The 23,942-nt window shown below is 34.3% G+C and overlaps 3 protein-coding genes across 4 annotated transcripts; all 3 read left to right on the forward strand.

The window, feature by feature from the left end:
• The first annotated feature begins 1,390 nt into the window (after positions 1–1,390).
• On the forward strand, positions 1,391–11,250 carry LOC114290364 (serine/threonine-protein kinase STY46). 2 transcript variants are annotated; one of them, XM_028234242.2, is made up of 15 exons: positions 1,391–1,957; positions 3,652–3,766; positions 4,975–5,150; positions 5,339–5,393; positions 5,511–5,621; positions 6,065–6,115; positions 6,856–7,031; positions 7,110–7,217; positions 8,357–8,430; positions 8,580–8,755; positions 9,149–9,244; positions 10,102–10,182; positions 10,267–10,320; positions 10,448–10,582; positions 10,869–11,250. In XM_028234242.2, exons 1-15 carry the CDS (start codon positions 1,764–1,766, stop codon positions 10,947–10,949), a joined length of 1,683 nt encoding a protein of 560 aa, XP_028090043.1. In that variant the 5' UTR covers positions 1,391–1,763; the 3' UTR covers positions 10,950–11,250. The 2 variants fall into 2 exon arrangements, with proteins under 2 accessions (XP_028090043.1, XP_028090044.1); XM_028234243.2 differs by having other exon boundaries at positions 1,418–1,957; positions 5,471–5,621.
• A 386-nt stretch (positions 11,251–11,636) lies between these two features.
• Positions 11,637–15,280, forward strand: LOC114298865 (pentatricopeptide repeat-containing protein At1g62260, mitochondrial-like). Its single transcript, XM_082913829.1, has 2 exons — positions 11,637–14,646; positions 14,754–15,280. Exon 1 carries the CDS (start codon positions 12,139–12,141, stop codon positions 14,143–14,145), a length of 2,007 nt encoding a protein of 668 aa, XP_082769955.1. The 5' UTR covers positions 11,637–12,138; the 3' UTR covers positions 14,146–14,646; positions 14,754–15,280.
• A 766-nt stretch (positions 15,281–16,046) lies between these two features.
• Positions 16,047–22,190, forward strand: LOC114290366 (mechanosensitive ion channel protein 6-like). Its single transcript, XM_028234248.2, has 5 exons — positions 16,047–17,719; positions 19,797–19,920; positions 20,122–20,415; positions 20,519–20,721; positions 21,501–22,190. Exons 1-5 carry the CDS (start codon positions 16,176–16,178, stop codon positions 21,802–21,804), a joined length of 2,469 nt encoding a protein of 822 aa, XP_028090049.2. The 5' UTR covers positions 16,047–16,175; the 3' UTR covers positions 21,805–22,190.
• The last annotated feature ends 1,752 nt before the right edge of the window (positions 22,191–23,942 follow it).

The raw sequence follows: 23,942 nt of genomic DNA on the forward strand, positions 1-23,942 counted from the left end.
TATGTGAATCCTACACTCACGTGAGAAGTTTAATAAAATATTTGATAGAATATTTAAAATCCTTAAGATAACTCAATGTACCATTACCTCTTACACAATTGGTAGGTCCACATTTAGGCCCCATTTGGGGACTTATTTTTTTAGCCAATTAGTCAAAAAGTTACTAAATTAGCCAAAAAGTCAACAACTCATACCAAAAAGTCAAAGATTCTCTTTTCTCTCTACTTTTTGCACATCTTTTCGTAATTAGCCAAAAAATCATCCCAAACATACAAGTTTTTTTTACCTACTTTTTTAACTAAATAACCAAAAAGTTACTAAATTAACCTGTTCCCAAACGAGGCCTTATTATTATTATGTACATATATAAGAAGAAATTCTGTCTCATGAATACATACAAATAGGTATATTAAAAACTTTTCTTTTTATAAAAGGTAATGTTATTCTATACCTAAAATTTATTATATAGTTAATATCTATAGCACATGGTCCATTATTTTAACAATTGGATTAAGCAAGTAAATTACTAATAAACCCATGCAGAGCAGATAAGCCCAAACCAATCCACACCGGCGAGAGGGTGCGCACTACACCAATGAACCTTCTCGGAAACAAGAGACCCCATATTAGGAAAGATAATAACAAAATTCATGGTAAGGGCTACCGCCAAAATTTAAGATGAGTAATGTTAGATTTTATGGGAAAAAAAATATAATGAAAATTCTCAATTATTTGATTACACATATAATAAAGAATAATGTTATTTATGATAAAAAATTAAATTTAATAATATGATAATTAATTAAAATTTTTAAGATAATATTCTCTGATATCTTCTCTAATGATCCACTATAGAAATTAATATAAAAAATAAATTTATACGCCATTTTCCTATAATTAAATATCACAAACTAATAAAAAATAGAAATCTTCATAAAACTTTTTATTTTGTGAGAATTACACGTTGGTGGGGAAGATGAACACAAGATATAAGTGATACTTACCTCTCATAACTTTTTATTTATAGCCCACTTCAGTTTACAAATACACTTATATCATCATATATTAGTAAATTCCTTCTTTTATTTTATTATTGAATCCTAGCAAAATTTAAGATAAATAAAATATTATAATTCTTAAATTTTCTACTATATAAATTATCAAATATCTCACACACTGAGATATTTAGTCATTAATTTAGGCCTAGTTTGGGAAGACTAAATAAGTGTACTTTTTGACTTTTTATGAAATATGGGTTGGGTTTGGGTTGGGTTTGAAGTGATGTGTTAGAGAGGTGATGTGACTTAAATAAGATGATGTGACTTAAATAAGATAGTAACTTTTTTACTTTTTGTCTTTTTTTGATCATGCCAAACTTGGCCTTAATAAGAAATTTGACATTAATAGCATTACTTTTAAGATAATGAGGAGAGAAAGAGGTTGAGAGAGCGAGCGCTGATGAGGAGAGAGAAAGAGAGTGAGGGAGGAAGGGAGGTGAATGAAAACTTCCTAACGGAACACCAGTACCAGTGCAGCTGTTTTTTTTTTTTTTTTAATTCTATATTTTGTATGTATACAAGTATGTATATGCGTATACATATAATTGTGACAAATTAATGTTTTAGAGTTCAAAAAGCTTTCTCAAATCTGTTTTCTCCATGTGAACTTGTTAATTTTTCTGTTTTTCTACTGGTTCTATTTGTTTCGGATCTCGGAAATAGCATTTTCTTGTGAATTTTCCTTCGTTTTCTTGCTATCCATCAATGGTGATGGAAGATAACGAGAGCTGTGGTAGCCGGGTGGTGGATTCGTTACAAGCGAACTCTAGGCAGCAGAGAAGGAACCTTGAGGTATACAATGAGGTCCTCCGTAGGCTCAAAGAATCAAATAACCCCGAGGCTATAGAACCTGGTTTCGACGATGAACTCTGGGCTCACTTCAATCGCCTTCCCACTCGGTACCTTTACTTTTCCCCTCACTCAATCTCTCTGTTACATTTTGTGTATAATCATCTATTTTTATGTGTTTATTTGTGATATATTTGAATAATTGTTTGATTTTGAGTGTCTTAGTTCAACTTAGTTGCATACTTGCATGTATATATGCTTTATATGTGTTTATTTGCTTAGTTTTGTCTTATTTTCGTTATCGAGATCTTGAATATGTTCTGCGTTGATTAGTTTTTGGATTTTCTGGTGTTAAAAGCTTTTTCTCTCTTTAATTGTCTTTGTCTGCTCAGTTTTTGCTTGTCGAGAGTTCATTTAAATGTTGTTTAGTACATCAATCTCATCTGAGCTTAGCGTTGACTGTGGAGTCTTTATGATCCTAGCAGATTGCAATGTAGGGATGACTTACCACAATGAATTTTATGTTAATTGTAACGAGTAATTGTTGGAAAACGGCAACTTTAATTCAAAATTAAGTGAGACCCAAACGCTGATTGAGGTGGGTTTGAATGGTTTTGTATTCTCTTAAGTGAGAAAGTTGCAATACAAAAATAATGAGTCAAAATTATTAAATTGTGAATGAGAATTGTCTCATAAATTGGGCATCAATAGAAGTTGGGCTTGACCCTGGACTTGGACTTAGTCTTAGTTAGTCTTGGTCTTGGTCTTGGTCTTGGTTTGGACTGGCCTAGGCTTTTGTATGTGCATGTATTAGACTTAGTCTTGGGCATGTGCTAGATTGTGTTATGCTGGGCTTGTCTTGTGCATATGTTTTAGATTAGGTTTGGATTGAGTTGTGATCCAACACCAGTGTCCATTTTGCGACCTATCTAATTGAATTATTTAAATAGCATATTATATATTATATATATATAATGTAAGGGAGGTTTTCAACCTTTATAACTCTTATCTTTTGAAGATGGAGTTGATGATCACATTATGCACATGGGAGTTTTACACCTTTGTAACTTTAGTCCTTATAGCTAGAGTTGATGGTCATTGATGCTAAGTTTTATAGTAGCCTTCATGGCTAAGACCCCTTCCCTACAAGTATAAAAATGACATTTCCCCTCCAATTTAGATAGATGAGATAGAAATATTTTTGAGACGAAAAATTAGTGATTTTCTTTAGATAAAGTTGAAGAAGATTTTTATACCAAAGAAAATTTTCTATCTTCTTTGTGCTAGCCTCTTCTTTGGTTCTTATTAGAGAGAGGGTGTTGCCATTGTCAAGTTTGCCGAGGCTATTCAGAAGGTGCTTCTGCAATAGCTGGTTTCGACCGTCGTATCCTGAGAGACAGACGTCTGCATACCTCTAGCGCCCATCGGGAGGCAGTGATCTGTTTTAAGGAAACTATAATATCACACAAGTTTCGGTTTGCATCTCTTATCTTTTATTCTTCAAACTTTTAAATTTGAATTATTTCTTGCATATCATTTTGTATGTTCATGGGAATCCATCTTGCAATATGTTCTATGATGTAATCTAATTTATTTATATATTTTTACTTGTGTAGTTTATGCTGTATTTCATTCTTTAATAAATAAATAAATAAAAAATTGTTTTGTTATTTCTATTTATTTTATTTTATATATTTTTCTTATATTATTATGGGAAAATGCCAACCTTTATTACTTGAATTTAATGTTATTTGTGAAAACATTTGATTGTTTTTGTTGAAGTTTTTGATCTCCTCCATTGTAGGTATGCACTTGATGTGAATGTGGAGAGGGCAGAAGATGTTCTCATGCATAAGCGTTTACTACAACTAGCTCATGATCCTGCTAATAGACCTGCAATTGAAATTCGGATGGTGCAGGTAAGTTAATTTGCTTGGCATTGTAATGGCATCGGGTTCATTACTGTAGAGATAACTGAAACTGAATAAAATTGCTTGTATTCTTTTGCATTCCATCATTCTGATTTTTTTTTTTTTTTTTGGGATTAATATTCCATCATTCTGAATCTGTAAGTGTTTTACAGTGCTTAGCAGCTATTGACAATTATGATATAAAAATTATGTACAATTACTGCAATATTTCTGCAGTATTTTATTCAACAAATTTTATGTTAGAGTTCCCCTATCCTTGTTCTATCATCCCTTGTTCTTTGGTTCTTGCCAATCATCATCTTGAGATACGTTTACAATTACCTATGGCATACCTTGACGTCTCTTGTGTCCTTCTCGACCAGTCATTAGGAGTAATTTGTTGTACAATGTCTGTCTAGCTTCACTTGGGGTGTTAGGCGTCTATAATGCTGGTGCAACATTATCTTAATGGATTGTATATTGGAAACCAATATCAGTTGTGAATTGTTTGTCGACAAGCAGTTGAAAATTGCTAGTAATGAGTTAATGGTATATTAGCAATAGTCTAATCAAATTCAAACACTTGAAACAACAGTCTAGTCAATTCTTCTAATGACACAAGATAGCCTAGTATTTTTGTATTTTGGGGCTGTTTTGTAAGGAAAAAGTAGTGGATTTGGAGGTGGAATCAAGGAGAAATGCTAGGTTTTGTAAACAAATAGATGTCAGGACTCATTCAAACCTAGGGATGGAATCATAGAAATAAGGAGAATAATGCTAGGTTTATCGCTTTAGGATATTAAAATCATTACAATATCATAAACCATATACTAGATTCAATTACATTAGTCTGAGCTGTATGGCGTTTTAAATTATCCCTTAAAACCTCAAACACAGATCTAGGATTGATTTGCTTGGATTCTGGTGTAATTTTGTTTGGTCACTGTTTCAATCTGAGTGATGTATATATCAAGAATTCTCTTTTATGATTTTCAGGTTATTCCCTCCAATTTGTGTGTATATATTCAGCGTTTGTCCAACTGCTCCATATTTTTTTAATTTCCATGTTCTAGAGCATTGCATTGTATCAAGAATGAAACATGACCCTTGCTTTCCATGATTTTCCACAGTTTTTTTTATAGGAGTTTTTATTAGAATAGTTGGTCTAAATTTTGTTGCTTGATGGAATGCATTTTGTCTATCACTGTCACATGCAGGTTTCTCCCATCTCTGATCATTTTAGCTCTCCCAGGGACGAAGGTGCCCAAAGGTTCATTCCTAAGCTGCCACCTGCCTTTGGTTCATCTCCTAATCTTGAATCCCTTGCACTTGAAGCAAACAAATCTCAAGTTCAAGATGGGGATAGTGTTGTTTCCCATGTACAGTCCTCCCGGTAAATATTGCTGAAATTCACTAAATGCTTCATTTTGGCCCCAATTTTTGATATTTTCTGGACATCTTTGGTGGCTCTGTAAGAGTTCAAAGCATTTCACATGGATTTTTATGGAACAATTGCTACACTGATTTCATTATTTTGCATTATGTAGTTTATACTTTAATGTGATTTTGACAATCATGCAGGCCCATGCATGAAATTACATTTTCAACGGATGACAAGCCAAAGCTCCTCAGTCAGGTAGTTTGCATGTTTGCTTATTTTAGTACAATATTTAAAGAACAAAAAAGTAAACTCCTTTTGATAATATCATATAGTGCCTCCACCACACGATCACTGAGTAGTAGAATTCTGCAGCTGACTGCCTTACTAGGCGAGGTTGGGCTGAACATCCAGGAAGCACATGTTTTTTCTACTGTAGACGGGTACTCCTTGGATGTCTTTGTTGTTGATGGTTGGCCCTATGAGGTATTTTCTTTTCATATTTTTTTATCCAGTTATGTAGTAGAATGCTTATATTCTTATGGCAAACAGATCAAGCTACTTTGTGTTTACTATATTTTGGAGTTCTGTTTCTTTTTTTTTCAGCTTATGTGTCATCAAGATCTTTGAACTCAGATGTTGATTTCTGCATTTTCACCCATGTTAGAATGCCGAATTGTTCATTCAATTTTTTGTATTTTATGTTGTCCTTTTCTGTACAATTGGTGATAGTAATTTTTTTGACTTTGAAAATATAGTGTTAGGACTTGAGAGTGTAGTTTAGAGTCATTTTTTAAACTTGGCAAATCTGAAGAACCCTGAGAAATAAAAATTTAAAATTATAATGCTCAAGTTTGATATTTTGTTTACCCTTTCTTGTGTTTCTATTCGCCAGAAATGTTTTGACTGATTTATTTGTCTATTTTTAGGAAACCAAGCAGCTCCAAACTGCATTAAAAAAGGAATTCTTGAAGATCGAGGTACTTCCCTGATATTTCTTTTACAATATTGTGTCTGTAATTTATTTATCAAAAAAATATATATATATTGTGTCTGTAATTTGTGCTTGAGATACGGGAAACTTGTATTATGTGATAGAGCATCAGTAAAAAAAAAAAAAAATTATTCTTCTTTTTAAAAAAAATAAAATAATTTCAGCTCAGGCAATTGTTATGAGAATATTTGGTATTGGTTTGGTCGGTATATCTTGAATCGATCCTTAGGCTTGGTGGGTTGTTTTTAATTATTTCACTATTTGTGATGGTGATTCCTTTCTAGAGTTGTAGTTTGAATGATCTGTTTATATTGACTCCATCTTTACATTGGAAGCAGAAATTGTATTTTGGACTTAGTTAAAGCAGTTACACATTACTATTAGTATAACATTGAGAGTTAAGACGAGCTTGTGCGCACTTTTCTTTTTCTTTTTTAGTAATTGGGTGGGACTTGGGCCATATTGATTGCAAATTGGTGGCGAACTATAGTTTAGAAGTAAAACTATTTCTTCTGTGTCACTTGATTGCTGGATTCTTTGGCTGCTTGAGTTGTGAAATTACATAGCTAACTTTACAAATGGAATCTGTAAATAGCTATAATCATGGTAGAAATTCTTCCTCAATATACTCTAAATATGCTTTGAATGTGCTTTCCTGCTCTATGCTAGTCTTTGATAGTCAGTAATAAATTGATTCTTAACTAGGCATTTTGAGTTGCTATGCAGAAGCAGTGTTGGCCAAACTGTCATCTGTCTTCTCCTACAGCTGAGCAGGAGCAGACAGGGATCAAACGTGAACCTGATCATTTGACAATACCTAATGATGGGACTGATGTCTGGGAAATTGATCCTCAACTTCTGAACTTTGAGATAAAAATTGCATCAGGGTCATATGGTGATTTGTAAGTTTGTCATTTCTTAGATAGTTGATTTGATTGTGATTTGTGTGTTCAATTAGCTGAATTTTTTTAATAACACAGATACAAAGGTACATACTGTGGTCAGGAAGTAGCTGTCAAAGTCCTCAAGCCCGGGCGTGTAGATTCAGACTTGCAGAAGGAGTTTGCCCAAGAAGTATTTATTATGAGGTTTGCCAAATTCTTACCTTTTGAATGAGTGTAGGGTTCTAGTATTGTATTTAGGGAAATTTAGTTAAAACCCATGCATTGGACCCTTATTTGGTGAAAAAGACAGCCCAATTTATTTTGCTTTATAAACTCCCTAAGGAGAAAACACATAATTGAGTAAGGATAAAGTAAAATATATATATATATATATATATATATTTTCTTAGACAATATTGTCAAAATAACATGTTACTGTTAAACAGAGTAATATGTTACTGTGAGACAGAGTAATGTTACTGTTACTGTTTACATTAATTTCAATGGTAATTTTTTTTTTTTTTTTAAGAATTTCATAGTCAATATCGATTTTTTTTTGATAGATCTTAATGAGAGGATTCTAAAAATACTAATTTTATTCAAAACCAACATCTATATCAAAAGTTATATTATTTTAAAGTTTGATATTTTGGTAATAGTAGTGTGTGTTGGACTTTTCAAGAAATTTTTTTTGTGTTTGTCCTTAATGTATTAAAGGTTCATTATGAGGGGGGCTTTGACCAAATCCTCTTGTATTTATCCAGTGTTCATGATGTGCTTGTTTCATTGTCATTTCTTTAATAAAATATCTGAGTTAGGATGAATTTGACAAATCATTTTTCTGCAGCTTCTAGCTGCACTGTTCAGCATTCTTTTGCTTTCATTCTTTTCCCAGGCTATGATAAAATGTGTCAGTTTTTATTTATATTGTGAAGACTTTTGTTGACTCTTCTTCTTGTTATAAACTCATTATATATTTCTATGAAGCTTATGGTAGTTTATTGTCAACTATGGTGTCAGTCATAATAAATTTGTGATGTCATGTGCTGAAGCAGTAGTCCATATTTTGTTTGTCGGACTTGTTTTTCTTGTCAGATGTGCCAAAAATGTATTTATTTTTGGGTATTATATGTGCCAAAAATTGGTTTCTGTCTTAGCTGTTGATCATTATCCTGCCTTCGTCAGTCTCTGCACCATGACAACATTATAAAGTTACTGATTTTGATATTACTAAGTTTGAATTATATTGATCGAGTTATCATCCTTTTCAACTTAATGTTGGTGATGTTATGTGCTTCACTCTCTAGTTTAGTTCTTGTAAATATTCCTCTTTTCACTTTCAGGAAAGTTCGACACAAGAATGTTGTACAATTCATAGGCGCATGCACCAAACCTCCAAGCTTGTGCATTGTAACTGGTATATCCTAAATTTTCATTTTTTTTTTCCTTTTCCTCTTTTGGAGTATTTTCTTATTGTTAACTCACTATTAGTTACTTCTTCTTCTTCTTCTTCTTCTTCTTCTTTTTTTGTTATTTTTGTTTTTTGTTTTTGTTTTTCTTGTGCAGAATTTATGTCTGGTGGAAGTGTGTATGACTATCTCCACAAACAAAGGGGTACTTTTAAACTACCATCTTTACTAAGAGTAGCAATTGATATATCAAAGGGTATGAACTACCTACACCAAAATAATATAATTCACAGAGACTTGAAAGCTGCCAATCTTCTGATGGATGAAAATGAAGTAAGATGTTTTCTTTGTTTGTATTCTTAAAACTGTGAACTTAGTTTGCTATGCTGTGTTCTTCTTTTCTCGGGGAACTGATTCTCCATCCCTTAAAACTCATTTATATTACAATGTGTAAAATGTTTCCATTTTTTTCACTCCCAAAAGATGTGAATAGTGTCTCACTTGGATATTCTGAAATGTATAGTGGGTATAGATGCAGAATAATTTCATTTCCTGAACATTGAATGCCTAGATGATTTTCCCTTTTGAATTTTTTAGCCTTGTGCATTTTCTTGGAGTCTTCTAAGTTCTATTGCTCTGAACATTGAGGCATTCATGTCGAAATTGATAAAGATAATAAGTTTGAGCAGTGTTTAGAAAATTTGTATATAATGCTTTGTGTCACAGGTTGTTAAGGTGGCTGATTTTGGAGTTGCTAGAGTGAAAGCTCAAACTGGAGTTATGACGGCAGAAACCGGGACATATCGATGGATGGCTCCTGAGGTGGGAAAAGTTTTGGAACCTTTTCTGTTCAAAATTGGTTATATGTTTTGTTACTGATATCTTCCCTCTCTGATCAAGATAGCAGAAATTAAATTATGTATGTGACTCTAGATGTTATAATTGTTTCATTTGTATGATTTTGATTATAGCTATGATTGGGACACGGATGCCATTTACTTAGCATTTACTTTGCCTAGGCTTCAAGGTCTGATTTTTAATCAGGTCACTCCAAGTATATATTTTAGTAAAATCTGGTTGTTAGCTGGCTGTGATGTCCCTATAGGGTAAATAATAGCGAAGGGAGGAAAAGAAAGAACATACTTCCAACACGAATCTGTTTCAGCTCTCTCTCTCTCTCTCTCACTCACACTCACACACACACACACACACACACACACACACGCACGAACACGCTGAATTGTTTGGTGATTTAATATGGGCAATGATTTATGTCCAATATAAAGTGGCTGGATCTGTAGGCTTTGTTGGGTTGTTATAGGGTGGCCACATTGGCGCTTGAGTTTGGAAAAATCTAAGAAAAGAGTTATGAAGCAGTAGTGAAGACATAAACATAATTTAGTAGCCAAATAAAATCCATCATTTGCTTGCTACTTTTTCTTTACAAAAATGTTAGGGACTCCAAATATTCTATAAAAAATGCTACCAAACTCTCGCATGGGTGTGGGTCCCACACCCATGTGAGTTTTGGTAGATTATTTTGTATGTTTATCATTACTCTTTTCTTTAATGTGAATGGGTAATGAAAGTAATTACTTCATCTGTCTGGTAGTTATGCATTTTTATTGCGGGATTGATTTTTTTGGGTATTTGCTTATGATTGTTCTTTTGCATTGAAGGTTATAGAACACAGGCCCTATGATCACAAGGCTGATATTTTTAGCTTCGGGATTGTATTGTGGGAGTTGCTAACCGGAAAGGTATATTGTTTTGTGCGACAACCATTGGATTTTTGTATTTCAAGCTGTTTGTATAGTTATATTCTTTCATATTTGGCTTGGCAGCTTCCATATGACTATTTAACCCCATTACAAGCTGCCGTTGGAGTAGTTCAAAAGGTAAATATCTATTACACTACACTGTTGATTTTCAGGACTACGACCCCAAATATTGGTCTAAGGCACAGAGGACACATAAATTATCTGTCATATTGAGACCTAAAACTTCCATTGACTCTGGTTTCAGGGTCTACGGCCTACCATCCCAAAAAACACTCATCCAAAACTAGCTGAGCTGCTTGAGAGATGCTGGCAGCACGACCCAAATTTAAGACCCGACTTCTCTGAAATAATAGATATCCTGCAGCAAATAGCAAAGGAGGTAACATCTGGTTTTGATTGAAAATATGATTAAACTCGTTTTCTTTCTTGTGAATCAATTTTCAATTGTGAGCATTTCTAAACTCCTCAAGTTGGGACAGTTGGCTTTCTGATTTGTCCCCATTGTTTCGTATATTTTATTAAGAATGAGTAAACCTGTTTTCTATTCTCGGTAATCAATTATCAATCGTTAACATTTCTTAATGTACTCCATGAAATACGATTGAAAATTTCCTATCTGCATTAAACTTTCTGTCATCTATTTGACACCGAAGTATGTGGAATAGGTTGGAGATGATGGAGAGGATCGACGCAAAGAGAAATCATCTGGTGGATTTTTTTCGGCCCTTAGATGGGGACATCAATGAAGTGAGGAGAGATACACAATGTTCATAACATGAGCTAATTGAGGGCCATTTCCCACCTAGTTATTCATCTGTGTTGTACAGTATTTGTTTACTAGTTCAACATTCCAATGGTTCTTTCTATTTTCATTTTCATTCCAAGATAATATATATAGCATTCCATGTTTTTAGATTTTCCCATCATAGCATAAATTTCTGAGGGGGCAGTAGTATTGATGAGTAATGTAACTTTGCAATATTGTTGCTATTGTAGCATAACAGTTGTGATGAAATTTTGTTTCAATATCAATACTATTTGTGACTATTACATTGTTTATATTATGAATATCACGTAGACAATTAATATTACATATTATTATTAAATTTCTAGATAATTACCAACTCATGTGTTATAGAAGCTCAAGATGTTTGTAAAGGCTGATTTTGTAGTAATGTTCTAGTGATATGGCGACGGAATGCTCCAGAAAGAGCAATGCTATATATAAACATATTATTTATCAAATGTTCTTCTCAAAGTTTGTGTAGTTCAACTTCATATTAATACCTATATAGGGAACTCATATTTTGTATTTTATATGTATGTTTTTATTACATTAATATACTTGAGAAGTATGTAAGAAAATAAGATAAAATTGTGTATATTTTTTGTCACATTGTTTGGAGAGTAACTATTTTAGTCAAAAAGTCACTATAAGTTATTATATCACTCTTTCTATTTTTTTACACATCTTTTCATAAAAAATTAAAAAATTATTAAAATAATCTATTTCTAAATGATAATTAAGCTGAATGTATGAAATTTAAGTGTATTTTTTAATCCTTAATATTATTTACCTTTTTGAATATGATAAATTTTATATATATACTCTATTTGTATTACATTAATACACATGAGAAAGTAAATAAATAAAACATATATAATAAAATAAAATGATAGGTGAGAAACCAACGGATTGCAAACTATCAATAACCTTCCCCAATTGCAATATTTGATTGGAGACTCCTCACGAAGATTTGTTGCTGTAGCGTAGTCTTCATAGTTCTCGATCGATGATGAAAGATTCGGATCAGAATGCATTGCACAGCTTTCTCAGAGTATCTTTAACAAACACATTTGATACAAAACCTAGCAAAGACATTGTTTGACGAAAGAAGAAGGGCATGGGTCTTGGTTTTCTTCTGTTGAAGCAAAATGTTCATCCTCAAGTCCACCTTTTTCTTCTTCTCCAGGAGGAGACCTCAATCTCAACGGCAGCTCTCTCACCTTTCAATCACAACTTGCATGCAAAACAACCCATCTTGGTCACCTCTACGTTTTACATCAACAACCCAAGACTCTCATGCCCCGGATCTCCGTATACTAAACAAGAAAATCACCCATTTAATCCGAAGTGGACGAGTCGATGATGCTAAACAACTGTTTGACGAAATGACTGAGCGAAATACTGTAACTTGGAATTCGATTATTACGGGTTATGTACAACGTAGAGAGATGACCAAGGCCCGGAAACTGTTCGACGAAATGCCTGAGAGAGATGTTGTGTCGTGGAATTTGATGATATCGGGATATGTGTCATGCCGCGGGAGCAGATATATAGAGGAGGGGAGGTACTTGTTTGACCGAATGCCGGAGAGAGATTTTGTTTCTTGGAATACAATGATTACTGGGTATGCAAGAAATGGGAGGATGGATGAAGCATTTTATCTTTTCAATAGCATGCCTAAAAAGAATGTGGTGTCTTGGAATGCAGTGATTTCTGGTTTTTTACACAATGGTGATGTGAAAATTGCGATTGAGTTATATGAGAGAATGCCTGAGCGTGATGCGGCTTCTCTTAGTGCGCTTGTATCGGGTCTAATTCATAATGGGGAATTAGACAAGGCTGCCATGGTTCTCCTTGGAAGTGGGAAAAGGGATGATGATAGAGAAGATTTAGTTCATGCTTATAACACTTTGATTGCTGGGTATGGTCAAAGAGGAAGGGTTGATGATGCTAGACGCCTTTTTGATCAAATCCCTTTTTCTTCTGATCGCAGAAGAGGAGATGATCGGAGGTTTGAAAGAAATGTGGTGTCATGGAATTCTATGATTATGTGCTATGTGAAAGCGGGGGATATTGTTTCTGCTCAAGAGCTATTTGACCAAATGGTGGACCGAGATACTTTCTCATGGAACACCATGATCAGTGGTTATGTTAACATGTCAGATATGGACGAAGCTTCAAACCTCTTTTGTAAAATGTCAGATCCTGATATACTGTCATGGAATTCAATGATCTCAGGTTTTGCCCATACGGGTAATTTGGAACTTGCTTATGATTTTTTCAGAAGGATGCCACAGAAAAACCTAGTTTCATGGAATTCCATGATATCCGGATATGAGAAAAATGGGGACTGTGAAGGAGCAATTGAACTTTTCATTCAGATGCAAGCTGAGGGAGAGAAACCTGATCGACACACCTTCTCTTCTCTTCTCAGTGTTTGTGCTGAGTCAGTGACTCTGCAACTGGGTATGCAAATCCATCAGCAGGTCATAAAGATGGTTGTCCCAGATGTTCCGTTAAATAACTCCCTGATTACTATGTACGCAAGATGTGGAGCCATTATCGAGGCAAGGGCCATTTTTGATGAGATGAAATTGCAGAAAGATGTAATCTCTTGGAATGCAATGATTGGGGGATATGCATCCCATGGATTTTCTGCAGAGGCTCTAGAATTTTTTGGAGTGATGAAGAAGCTTAAAGTTCGGCCAACTTATATTACATTCATTTCAGTTTTGAATGCATGTGCTCATGCTGGACTAGTGGAAGAAGGCCAGATGCATTTCAGGTCCATGGTGAGTGAATTTGGTATTGAACCACGAGTGGAACATTTTGCCTCCCTTGTGGATATCGTGGGTCGTCATGGGCAGGTTGAAGAGGCCATGGCTCTGATTAATAATATGCCATTTGAGCCAGATAAAGCTGTGTGGGGTGCATTATTGGGTGCTTGTAGGGTGCATAACAATGTGGAGTTAGCCCGAGTTGCAGCTGAAGCATTGACGAGGCTCGAACCAGAAAGCTCAGCCCCCTATGTGTTGCTGTATAATATGTATGCTGACGTTGGGCGATGGGATGATGCAACTGAAGTGAGGATGGTGATGGAGAGAAATAAAATTAGAAAGCAACCAGGGTATAGTTGGGTAGATTCCTCCTCGTGATTGAAGGTATTTATGCACTAATGGGAAGTTGCAATCAAGTTCTTACATATTTAATATTTCATTCAAATTGTTGCTAATTTAGTGACAGAACACATGAGATCATCAGAGTGTAGGGGGAACGCTGTTCAATGGGGAACGTGGAGCAATGCAGTTCAGGTGCTGTTGAGGCACAATGAGCATTTGTGACTTGGGCTTTCTGTGGTTGGAGCTGTGTCTGATACGTTTTTGAAACCCACTGCACATCCAATCTTTATTTGGGTGATTTATCCATGTTGACTCATTGCAGCTGGACGCTAAGATAAAATTAGATGGATATGTTATTATCTATAATGTGAAATCCAGTTTATCGGGGATGGAAGTGTGTATGACTAGGGATTTTGAGTTGCTATGCAGAAGCAGTCTTGGCAAACAATCGTCTAACTTCTCCTATAGCTCAACACAAGAATGTTGAACAAGTCACAGGCGCATGCATGAAACCTCCAAGCTTGTGCATTGTTACAGGTATATTCTAAATTTTCAATTTTTTCCTTATCTGCTTTTGGAGTCTTATCTTATTGTTAACACACTATCAGTTACTTTTTCCATTTTTTTTTTTTTTTTGAGTGCAGAATTTATGTCTGGTAGAAGTGTGTATGACTATCTCCACAAACAAAAGGGTACATTTAAACTACCATCTTTACTAAGAGTAGCAATTGATAAATCGAGGGGTATGCACTACATACACCAAAACAGTATAATTCACAAAGACTTGAAGGCTGCCAATCTTCTGATGGATGGAAATGAAGTAATATGAACCTAGTTTGTTTGCTGTGGACCTTTGACTTTTTTGGCATTTGCTTATGATTGTTCTTTTGAATAGACGTTTATAGAACACAAGCCCTACGATCACAAGGCGATGAAGGAGAGGATAGACACAGTGAAATCATGGTGGATTTCTTTTGGTCCTTGGACGGGGACAACACTAAAGTGAGGGTTCACAATTTTGGAGTGAATTTGTCACCTCTGTATGTAATTGGGTACTAAATTTAACCGATGTTTAATCATAAATTAGTTTCATCATACATGTAGAGGAATGTTATTTTTTTACCTTTCATATTGGAATCAATAAACTGCAGATATCTATAATCATTCATAATTCACATGTATTGATTAACAAGAGTCAAACTTAAATGTTTAAAGTCAATTGCTAGCTTAAAAAAGAAAACAAAAACGGAGTTGTGCAACAAACACAAAATTAATTTACAGAAACAATCTCAGACAAAACACAAAAAGAGTGGTATTCTGAACTATTTTTATGCACATAATTTTTCCCAACAGTTTAGCTACATATGATATCACCATAAAGAGAGAAATTATTATATATTACAAAAATGGCAACATCCACCATAATCGAGATATTTTTCATTTGAAATTAATATATGTTTTAATATTTTCACATATTTTAAAGATAGAGTTTTGTCTTCATTTCAATATTAAACAATGGTAGGGGAGTACTCTTTTTCTAACAGGTAAATACACTTTTTACTAAAATAAATATACTTTTTAACCTTTATAAAAAAAAAAAATATTTTTAATAATTTTTAAAATATTTAAACCTTATTTTATTTTATTCACAATATTAAACAATGTCAAAAGACGCTCACACTTTGACATTTGTCTTTGAATATTGCAATAGTAACACCATAATGTTTTAATAAATGTAAGTCCACTCAAAAAGCATTAACTCAAAGATATTATACTGATTAGATTATCGATATCTCTTATCGTCAATATACATATAATTATATGCATTAGAGTCAACAAATATACAATTTGATAATTAGAGCACTAATATTTTAGGAGCTCGGTGTTTTGCTTTGTGGCATTTCCCAATAAAATAATTTAGTTTCTAGAAGAAAGTAAAAAAAAAATAATTTGTTTAGTGTTGATATATAGTTAACACCAAATAAATATAATTTGTGTAAACTATTTGGTCCCACCCTATAATTTGTGTGAACTATTTGGTCCCACTCTCCACTCCACTGAGTCTCATGATTGACTCATACAATACAAGCACTCAAAAGAAAGTTAATCCTCCATTACATGCGCGTCAACACTATATTATATATATCACTTCGACGACAACGATGAAGATCACAAACCACCACAGAGAAGTCATCATGGTCGACAGCAGGGATTTCACCGTGAACATTGACGGCGGCGAGGACGTGGACGCCGGAGTGCGTCCCGCAGGTGATGGGAACAAGATTTGGCGGGAAACAAGCTACGATTTCAATCCCAACAACCACCACAATAATCGAGTTTCAAAGTTTTCTTTTCTATCACAGTCCTCGAATGTGGATGATATCGATTACGAAGAAACATCCAAGCACGGTGAAGTAGGAGAAGAAGAAGAAATGGGTTCAAAAGAGTTTCGAAATTCTCTGCGGCGGCCGAGTTTTTCTCCGGCCGTCGCTAACGGCGGAGGAGAGGTGGTGAGGTGTGCGTCATACCAGAGGAGACACAGCATGCTGAGGACAAAGACGAAGTCCAGATTGATAGACCCGGATCCGGAACCAAGAACTCGAAAAGCTGTGAAGTTGGGAAAATTGCGGTCTGGGTTGCTAGGGAGGGCCACCGGGATGTTAGCGAAAGGAACAGAGGAAGAAGAGGATGACCCATTGTTCGATGAAGACATTCCAGACGAGTACAAGAGAACCAATGTCAATGCATTCACTATAGTCCAATGGGTTAGTCTTGTTTTGATTGTTGGAGCTCTGATTTGCAGCCTTTCGGTTCCAAAGTTGAAAGGTCGCAAACTCAGAGGACTCCTATGGTGGAAATGGGAGGTTTTGGTTCTGGTTTTGATATGTGGTAGGTTGGTCTCTGGTTGGGGGGTTAGAATTCTAGTTTTCTTCATCGACCGCAATTTTCTTCTGCGAAAAAGGGTTCTGTATTTCGTGTATGGAGTGAGGGAGGCGGTTCAGAATTGTATCTGGTTGGGTTTGGTTTTGATTGGTTGGCATTACCTGTTTCATAAAACGGTTGAGAGACAGACAAACATCAAGTTTCTTCTGTTTGTGAATAAGGTTCTGGTTTCTTTCTTGGTTGCCGCAGTGTTATGGCTTGTGAAGACCCTTGTGGTTAAGATCCTTGCGTCTTCCTTCCACGTGAGCACGTTCTTTGATCGAATTCAGGAGTCAGTGTTCAATCAATATGTGATTGAAACGCTGTCTGGTCTGCCTTCGATTGAAATAAAGAACATTGAGGAAGATGAGGAGAGGACAACGGCTGAGGTTTGGAAGCATGAAAAACCGCAGAGAACTTCAAGCCAAAAGTTTTCTAGGGAATCTTCCGAAAAGCAAGGCGAGGGGATACTAATTGATCATTTGCATAAGCTGAAGCCTAAGAATATCTCTGCTTGGAATATGAAGAGATTGATTAGAATGGTTCGTCATGGGGAGTTGTCTATGCTGGATAAGCAGATACTAGAATCAACTAATGGTGATGAGCCTATCACGCAGATTAGAAGCGAATCAGAGGCAAAAGTTGCAGCGAGGAAGATCTTCCAAAATGTGGTTAAGAGGGGTTCCAGGTATGTGCTTATTTTTTCTACTTGTTGCATTCCATTTTTGCATCTGTGCTACCCCATGAGTAGATTATTAACGCAAGAATAGTTAATTCACATTAGATGTAGCAAAATTTGTGAGTGTATGAATGCAATCTCAACAAACCGAACTTCTACAAGACTTTGTCCTGACTATATGGTTGTCTACATGAATCCATTATAGACCCTTTCACTGTATCAGGAACCATATCTTCAAGTTAGCTGCATGTTTGTATTGTCAACATATTCATGTGTCAATTCAGTTGTGAGATTAGACTTTATTAAAGATTAAGTGGAATGTAGACTATCCACCCAAAAAAAGTTGAATCTAGACAGCACAAAAGAATTATGTATATGGAAGTGTCATATGTGCTTAAGGATATGTGACTCGACAAATGGAGGTGGTTGTAAGTAGGCACGCACACACACAAACAAACAGAGAGAGAGAGAGAGAGCTGGCAATTAGAATTGAAACATGAACACAAAGGTCACAACCTATGAAGCACGGATACTTAAGTAGGAAGACGTATCCGTATCGTATCCGTATCGGATACCGATACTCCTTGGATACTTACGGATACGTATCAAATACGTATTAAAAGTATCGGATATTTCTTAATTAATTTTTCATTAATTTTGAAGTATCGGATACTTAGTTTTGAAGTATCGGATGCTCCAAGTCACATATTATCGGATACTTTTGAAGTATCAAATGCTCTAAGTCACATATTACTCATTTTACGAAATTAGAATTGTATAATTTCTTGCATAACATCATAATATAATATAATTGCGAGGATAAATAGAATATTTTTACAATACTTTGCTTAGTTTTTCTTTTTATAAAAATAACATAGTAAGCTAAAGTAATAGAATTCATTAAATTGACATATCTTCATTGTATCATGCATGTCCCCTATAACTACATAGAAGTAAGGATTAATAAGATAATATAACAATAGTAAAATTAAATATCAATAAATAAATAAGCAAATAAACTTGCATAGAATATTTTTGACTAGTACAAAAGGAAAAAGCATAGGGTCAAGTTGTGGATTGTTTTGATATTATAATATCAACATATTAGACTTGATATTGAAATGAAATATTTGCAAGACTTATTGAAAATTTAAAAACTAAACTAGCTACTGCCTTAAATTAATAAATAATTCTTAAAGATTAGTATTTTGCATCATAAAGTTACTGTGGTTTCTCAACATTCTTGAGTTTATGTGTAACTCACTGCTAATAATTATTTATTTTTTATTTTTTACAAACGTATCCTAGTCGTACCCGTATCCTACTTTTTTAGATTTTGTTGTATCGCCGTATCCGTATCGTATCATATCCGTACCTCGTATTCGTACCCGTGCTTTCTAGGTCACAACTATGTTGGCTGAATAACTAGAGACTGATTTAGTATACCAAACCAAACTGGGCCTTGTGTTCCAGTCAAATGGGATCGGCAACATGAATTTTTTTTCTCAATTCTTCTCCATCAAGGTCTATATGCTAGAGTACTGGTTTAATATGGTTACTTTTGATTTTTGAAATTTGCATATATGAAGTACCTCACGTGGTCTAGGTTTCACATTAGTTTTCTTGAGTTTTTATGGACCTTAAAAATGCTTCAGTAAAGGATTGTTTTCACAAGTCATGGTTTGGACATTGAAGTACAATAGTGACTGCTCACAATCTCACAATTGATTCTAGTTCATTTGTAATGGAGCTGTTCGTTGTCAAAAGAACACCGAAGGTTATAGTATTAACAATTGATTTGTTGAAAGATGTGAAAAAGGGTTTTCTTGACTAAAGGCAGGGGTGAGCTTTCTCAGAGTAATGACCACTTTGAAGAATGAACCAATGACAATAAAGGATGATAAGAATGGCCACATAATTAGAGTTACGAAGAAGTTTAAATTCTGATAGCAATTTTGGAAGAATATTAATTGTTAATGTTGGCAAAACTTATCCAATGATGTGAATTTTAGTATGACAAAGTCCTTTTGTTGAGTGAAGATTTAGTTCCACATCATGGAGGATCTTGAATATTTTTTTCTGGCAGGTTCATCTACCTAGAAGATGTGCTGCGTTTCATGTTAGAAGATGAGGCTTTGAAGACCATGAGTCTTTTGGGAGGCTCACCTGAAAGTGAAAAAATAAGCCAGTCTTCTCTGAAGAACTGGGTGGTAAGAACTTGGCAATAGATGGTGCATTTATTTGTGTAAAATTATTTTCTTCTTTATTTAGTTTAACTGTTGTGATTAATTAATTGTGTAAAAGTGTTTCATTTATTTATTTTAACAAGGAGTATTGTCATCAGCTTACATATTGTTTGCCTTTAAAACTATCATGCAAATATGATAATGTGTTATGCCTGATTCTTTTAGGTTAATGCTTTTAGAGAACGAAGAGCGCTTGCCTTGACACTTAATGATACAAAAACTGCTGTCAACAAACTTCATCATATGGTGAATGTACTAGTTGTCATCGTTATAGCGGTTGTTTCTCTCTTCATACTAGGAATTGCAACCAGCAGATTTCTATTCCTCATAAGCTCTCAGATTGTCGTTGTGGCATTCATATTTGGAAACTCGTGCAAGACTGTATTTGAAGCCATTGTCTTTTTATTTGTGATGCACCCATATGATGTAGGTGATCAGTGTGAGATTGATGGAGTTCAGGTATGATAATCATATTTTATTTGAAATTGTGCTTATGTGCCTTCTTTTACATTTCCCTTTATTCAATTTCGACTTTTGATATGTATTGTGCTTTGACTTTCAGATGGTAGTTGAAGAGATGAATATCTTGACTACCGTTTTCCTGAGATTAGACAACCAGAAGATTATATATCCGAATAGTATTCTTTCTACAAAGCCCATCAGTAACTACTATCGTAGTCCAGACATGGGCGATGCAATTGATTTCTGTGTCCATATTGCGACTCCAGTAGAGAAGATTGCTATCATTAGGCAAAGAATAATAAGGTATAGAAAGGCAATCTCCCCCCTCTTTCAGCATCCTCTCTTTTTCTTCTTTTTCTTCTTCCTTTTAGTATTATTCTTTTTGCTAGTGCAAGTGCGGTTTTGATCACAGAATATGAATAGTAAGAGTAAGTTCGGTTTTGGTTGCAGCTTATAAATGGTGTATTTTTAGGCTGGTTTTGATCTTTTGTAAACTTTTTTCAATTTTAAGTCCAACTATTTTACTTTTTCGCTCCGACTAGACTTAGGCCTTGTTTGGTATACAACACTTCTAACCTAAAAGTCAAAAAATTACTAAAAAACCAAAAAACCTATAACCTATATTAAAAAGTCAAAGATTTCATTTTCTCTCTACTTTTTGCACATCTTTTCGTAAAAAATCAAAAAGTCATTTCAAACATACTTTTTTTTTTTTTTTTGGTTTCGTATTTTAGCCAAAAAATTAAAAAATTACTAAAATAGTCTGTTCCTAAACAAGACCTTAGTTTAGATGGACTTAAAAAGTAAAAAATTTACCCCCTTGGTTTCTAAAGCTTAAGGTCATAGTCAGGTCACTTGGATGAATTACTGAGCCAAAATAAAATAAAGACCAAAAACTTTAGAAATGAAGAACAATTACTGATATTTTGAGTTTCATGAAGATTTCTTCGATTGACAGCGCCATAGTCTTGGCAACTGTTAGAACGTTAATGAAATTGCAGTGACAATGCATTGAGATTGAGAATGTAATAATTCTGATAAATATGAATTTGATTGATTAATCCTCGTGGCTGCTTATGCAGTTATGTTGAAAGCAAGAAGGACCACTGGTATCCTTCGCCGTTGGTGGTACCGATGGACCTGGTGGGATTAAACGATCTGAAACTATCAGTGTGGCTGAGGCATCGTATGAACCACCAAGACATGGGTGAGAAGTGGTTAAGGAGAGCCTTCGTGATAGAAGAGATGATTAAAATTTTCAAAGAACTTGATATGGAATACCGCTTGCTTCCCCTTGACATCAACATCCGCAACATGCCCCCTATAAGCTCCACTTGCTGTCCCAATCATCATGACCATTATGAAGTTGAGCATGATAGAATTTGATGATCTTGAACAAATTTTTGATGATCTTGAACAAGTTTCTTCTAACTGGACAGCCTCTAATAAGTGAGCAATCACATTATGCGGGTGGGAGAGAGAATTTCCATTACCTTGCCTTATTCTTGTGTAGTGTTTTTTGTTTTTTCTTTTTTCTCTTATCCTATCTTTATTTGGCTTGTATTTTTCTTTTTGTGTTTACCATGTTCAATTTCTATTTAGTACACCATGTACATGCATGAACCAGCTGTACAGCCTCCAGGAGTTTCGCCTTCTCTCTGGAAGGGCTGGGCCAAATTTACTAAGGCATTGGTAATCTTTGTACAAATCTTGTGACATGAGATTGTGTATTCCTATTATGAAGTTGGCATTGAGGTCTTTTGATTTTTGTATTTGCTGATTCTTGTTCAATTTTTGAGTCCATGATAGCAAGTGGAAGGTTGTGTGGTGAGACTTTGGCATGACCATGCATAGGATAAAAGAGAATTTTGCTATGAAACTTTCTTTTTGTTTTTGTTTTAATTCATATTTGAACTAACATTTTAAGAGTGATATTTTACTAATGATGTATATATCTCATTAATTATGTTTAACAAAGTTTCACCATCATAATATTAAACAAGAACATTCTTTAACATTTGTCTTTGAATATTATAATCAACAATGTTACAGATCTCAAAAAAACACAATTTTACAATCCCCACTTATTTGTGATTGGTTCAGTAAAGAAAAAAATATATAACAAACAAAAACACATGATTGGTTTACATCATTTTGAGAGTCATGGGGTCCCAAGCATTTTTGTATATTTATGAGTAGTGAATGATTGTTTTAATAATTGAGAACTGTGTCTTCAATATGATCTTTTCGGTATCAAACGCATAATTATTTCATTTTTTCTTTCACAAACATCACATTTAACTAGACAAAAATCCAACTATCTTCCCAAACACAAAAATTTTAACCTATTAAAATAGTCAAAAATTAAAATAGCCTATTAAAATAGCCAACTTCCCAAACCAGGCCATAGGTCTCGTTTGGCAAGTGGCTTTTTTAGCCAAAAAGCTAAAAAGTCACTAAAAAAACTAAAAGTCAACAACTCATATCAAAAAGTCAAAGATTCTCTTTTCTCTTTACTTTTTGCACATTTTTTTTTGTAAAAAGTTAAAAAGTTATCTCAAACATACTAGTTTTTTTTTTAAGTCATATTACCAAATAATTAAAAAATTATTAAATTAGTTTGTTATCAAACGATGTTCGTAACTATTAAGACTGTTTTGTGGTCTCATTAGAATGATTTGAATACTTTATTTTATAAGTTTAAAAAAAAAAAATATATATATATATATATATAAAAGAAGGGAGCTATTGTAGTGTGCAAGGCTTGAAACTTGCACACCATATACAAGCTAATTCTCAGCCATTAGATTTGATTAAATTAATCTAAGCCCTTCAATATTTTATACAGTTTATACCATTTACCTGCTAAACCGGTTCAAACCCAGCCATTCTCTCCACTTTCATCAGTCACTTCTCTTTCTCTGTCGTTTGGCTAAACAGGACTCCCTTCTCTCTTCTCTGGTCGTCTTCCATGAATGGAGATCGAAGTCGCAGGCTATGCAAGGATTGAAGAGGTAGGGCTCTGAAATCCCTAAAAATTTCTCCCCTTGCTCCGAATCTATGGTTTCTCCCTCTTTCTCTCTGATTTCTCTGTCCGTTCTCTTGCTCGTTATCATCTGTCACTCTCGTCTCTTGCTTTCGAAGGCTTCTTGAAGATCTCTGTCTTCTCTAGTAGCTTATTGGTTCAAAAGAGTTCTCATTGAAGAGGTATGGCTTGAAATCCCTAAAGCTCTATTTCTCGATAAATAGGCAATTCCATGAATCAAACTGTTTCTCGCACAACTTGATTAGAAGATATATTGGGTGAAATTTGTTGGTAGAATTTGATACATTATATCTAATAATGGATTCTTTGCCTAGTTGGTTACTTACTGTCTTACTTGTTCTTTTCTTAATTTTGTTTTCTATATTTTATCTCGTCTCTTGCCTATTTACAGTTTGAATGTAATATTTGTTTCATGGCCTCATGGGTTTCAATTGAAAAATTAGGGATTGAAAAAATTAGGTTTGGGGTTGGGATTATT

The sequence above is a fragment of the Camellia sinensis genome, chromosome 2 (assembly GCF_055761805.1).
Source record: "Camellia sinensis isolate YWXY chromosome 2, ASM5576180v1, whole genome shotgun sequence".
Taxonomy (NCBI): Eukaryota; Viridiplantae; Streptophyta; class Magnoliopsida; order Ericales; family Theaceae; genus Camellia; species Camellia sinensis.

What these genes read in the sequence shown, in the direction of transcription:
- LOC114290364 (XM_028234242.2), top strand. Translation starts at nt 1,764, where the DNA reads ATGGTGATGGAAGATAACGAGAGCTGTGGTAGCCGGGTGGTGGATTCG. An exon ending in TTGAAATTCGGATGGTGCAG is followed by an intron (nt 3,767 to 4,974) that starts GTAAGTTAATTT and finishes TGTCACATGCAG; the next exon opens with GTTTCTCCCATCTCTGATCA. An exon ending in TTCTGATGGATGAAAATGAA is followed by an intron (nt 8,756 to 9,148) that starts GTAAGATGTTTT and finishes TTTGTGTCACAG; the next exon opens with GTTGTTAAGGTGGCTGATTT.
- LOC114298865 (XM_082913829.1), top strand. Translation starts at nt 12,139, where the DNA reads ATGTTCATCCTCAAGTCCACCTTTTTCTTCTTCTCCAGGAGGAGACCT.
- LOC114290366 (XM_028234248.2), top strand. Translation starts at nt 16,176, where the DNA reads ATGATTGACTCATACAATACAAGCACTCAAAAGAAAGTTAATCCTCCA. An exon ending in GTGGTTAAGAGGGGTTCCAG is followed by an intron (nt 17,720 to 19,796) that starts GTATGTGCTTAT and finishes TTTTTCTGGCAG; the next exon opens with GTTCATCTACCTAGAAGATG. An exon ending in GTGAGATTGATGGAGTTCAG is followed by an intron (nt 20,416 to 20,518) that starts GTATGATAATCA and finishes TTTGACTTTCAG; the next exon opens with ATGGTAGTTGAAGAGATGAA.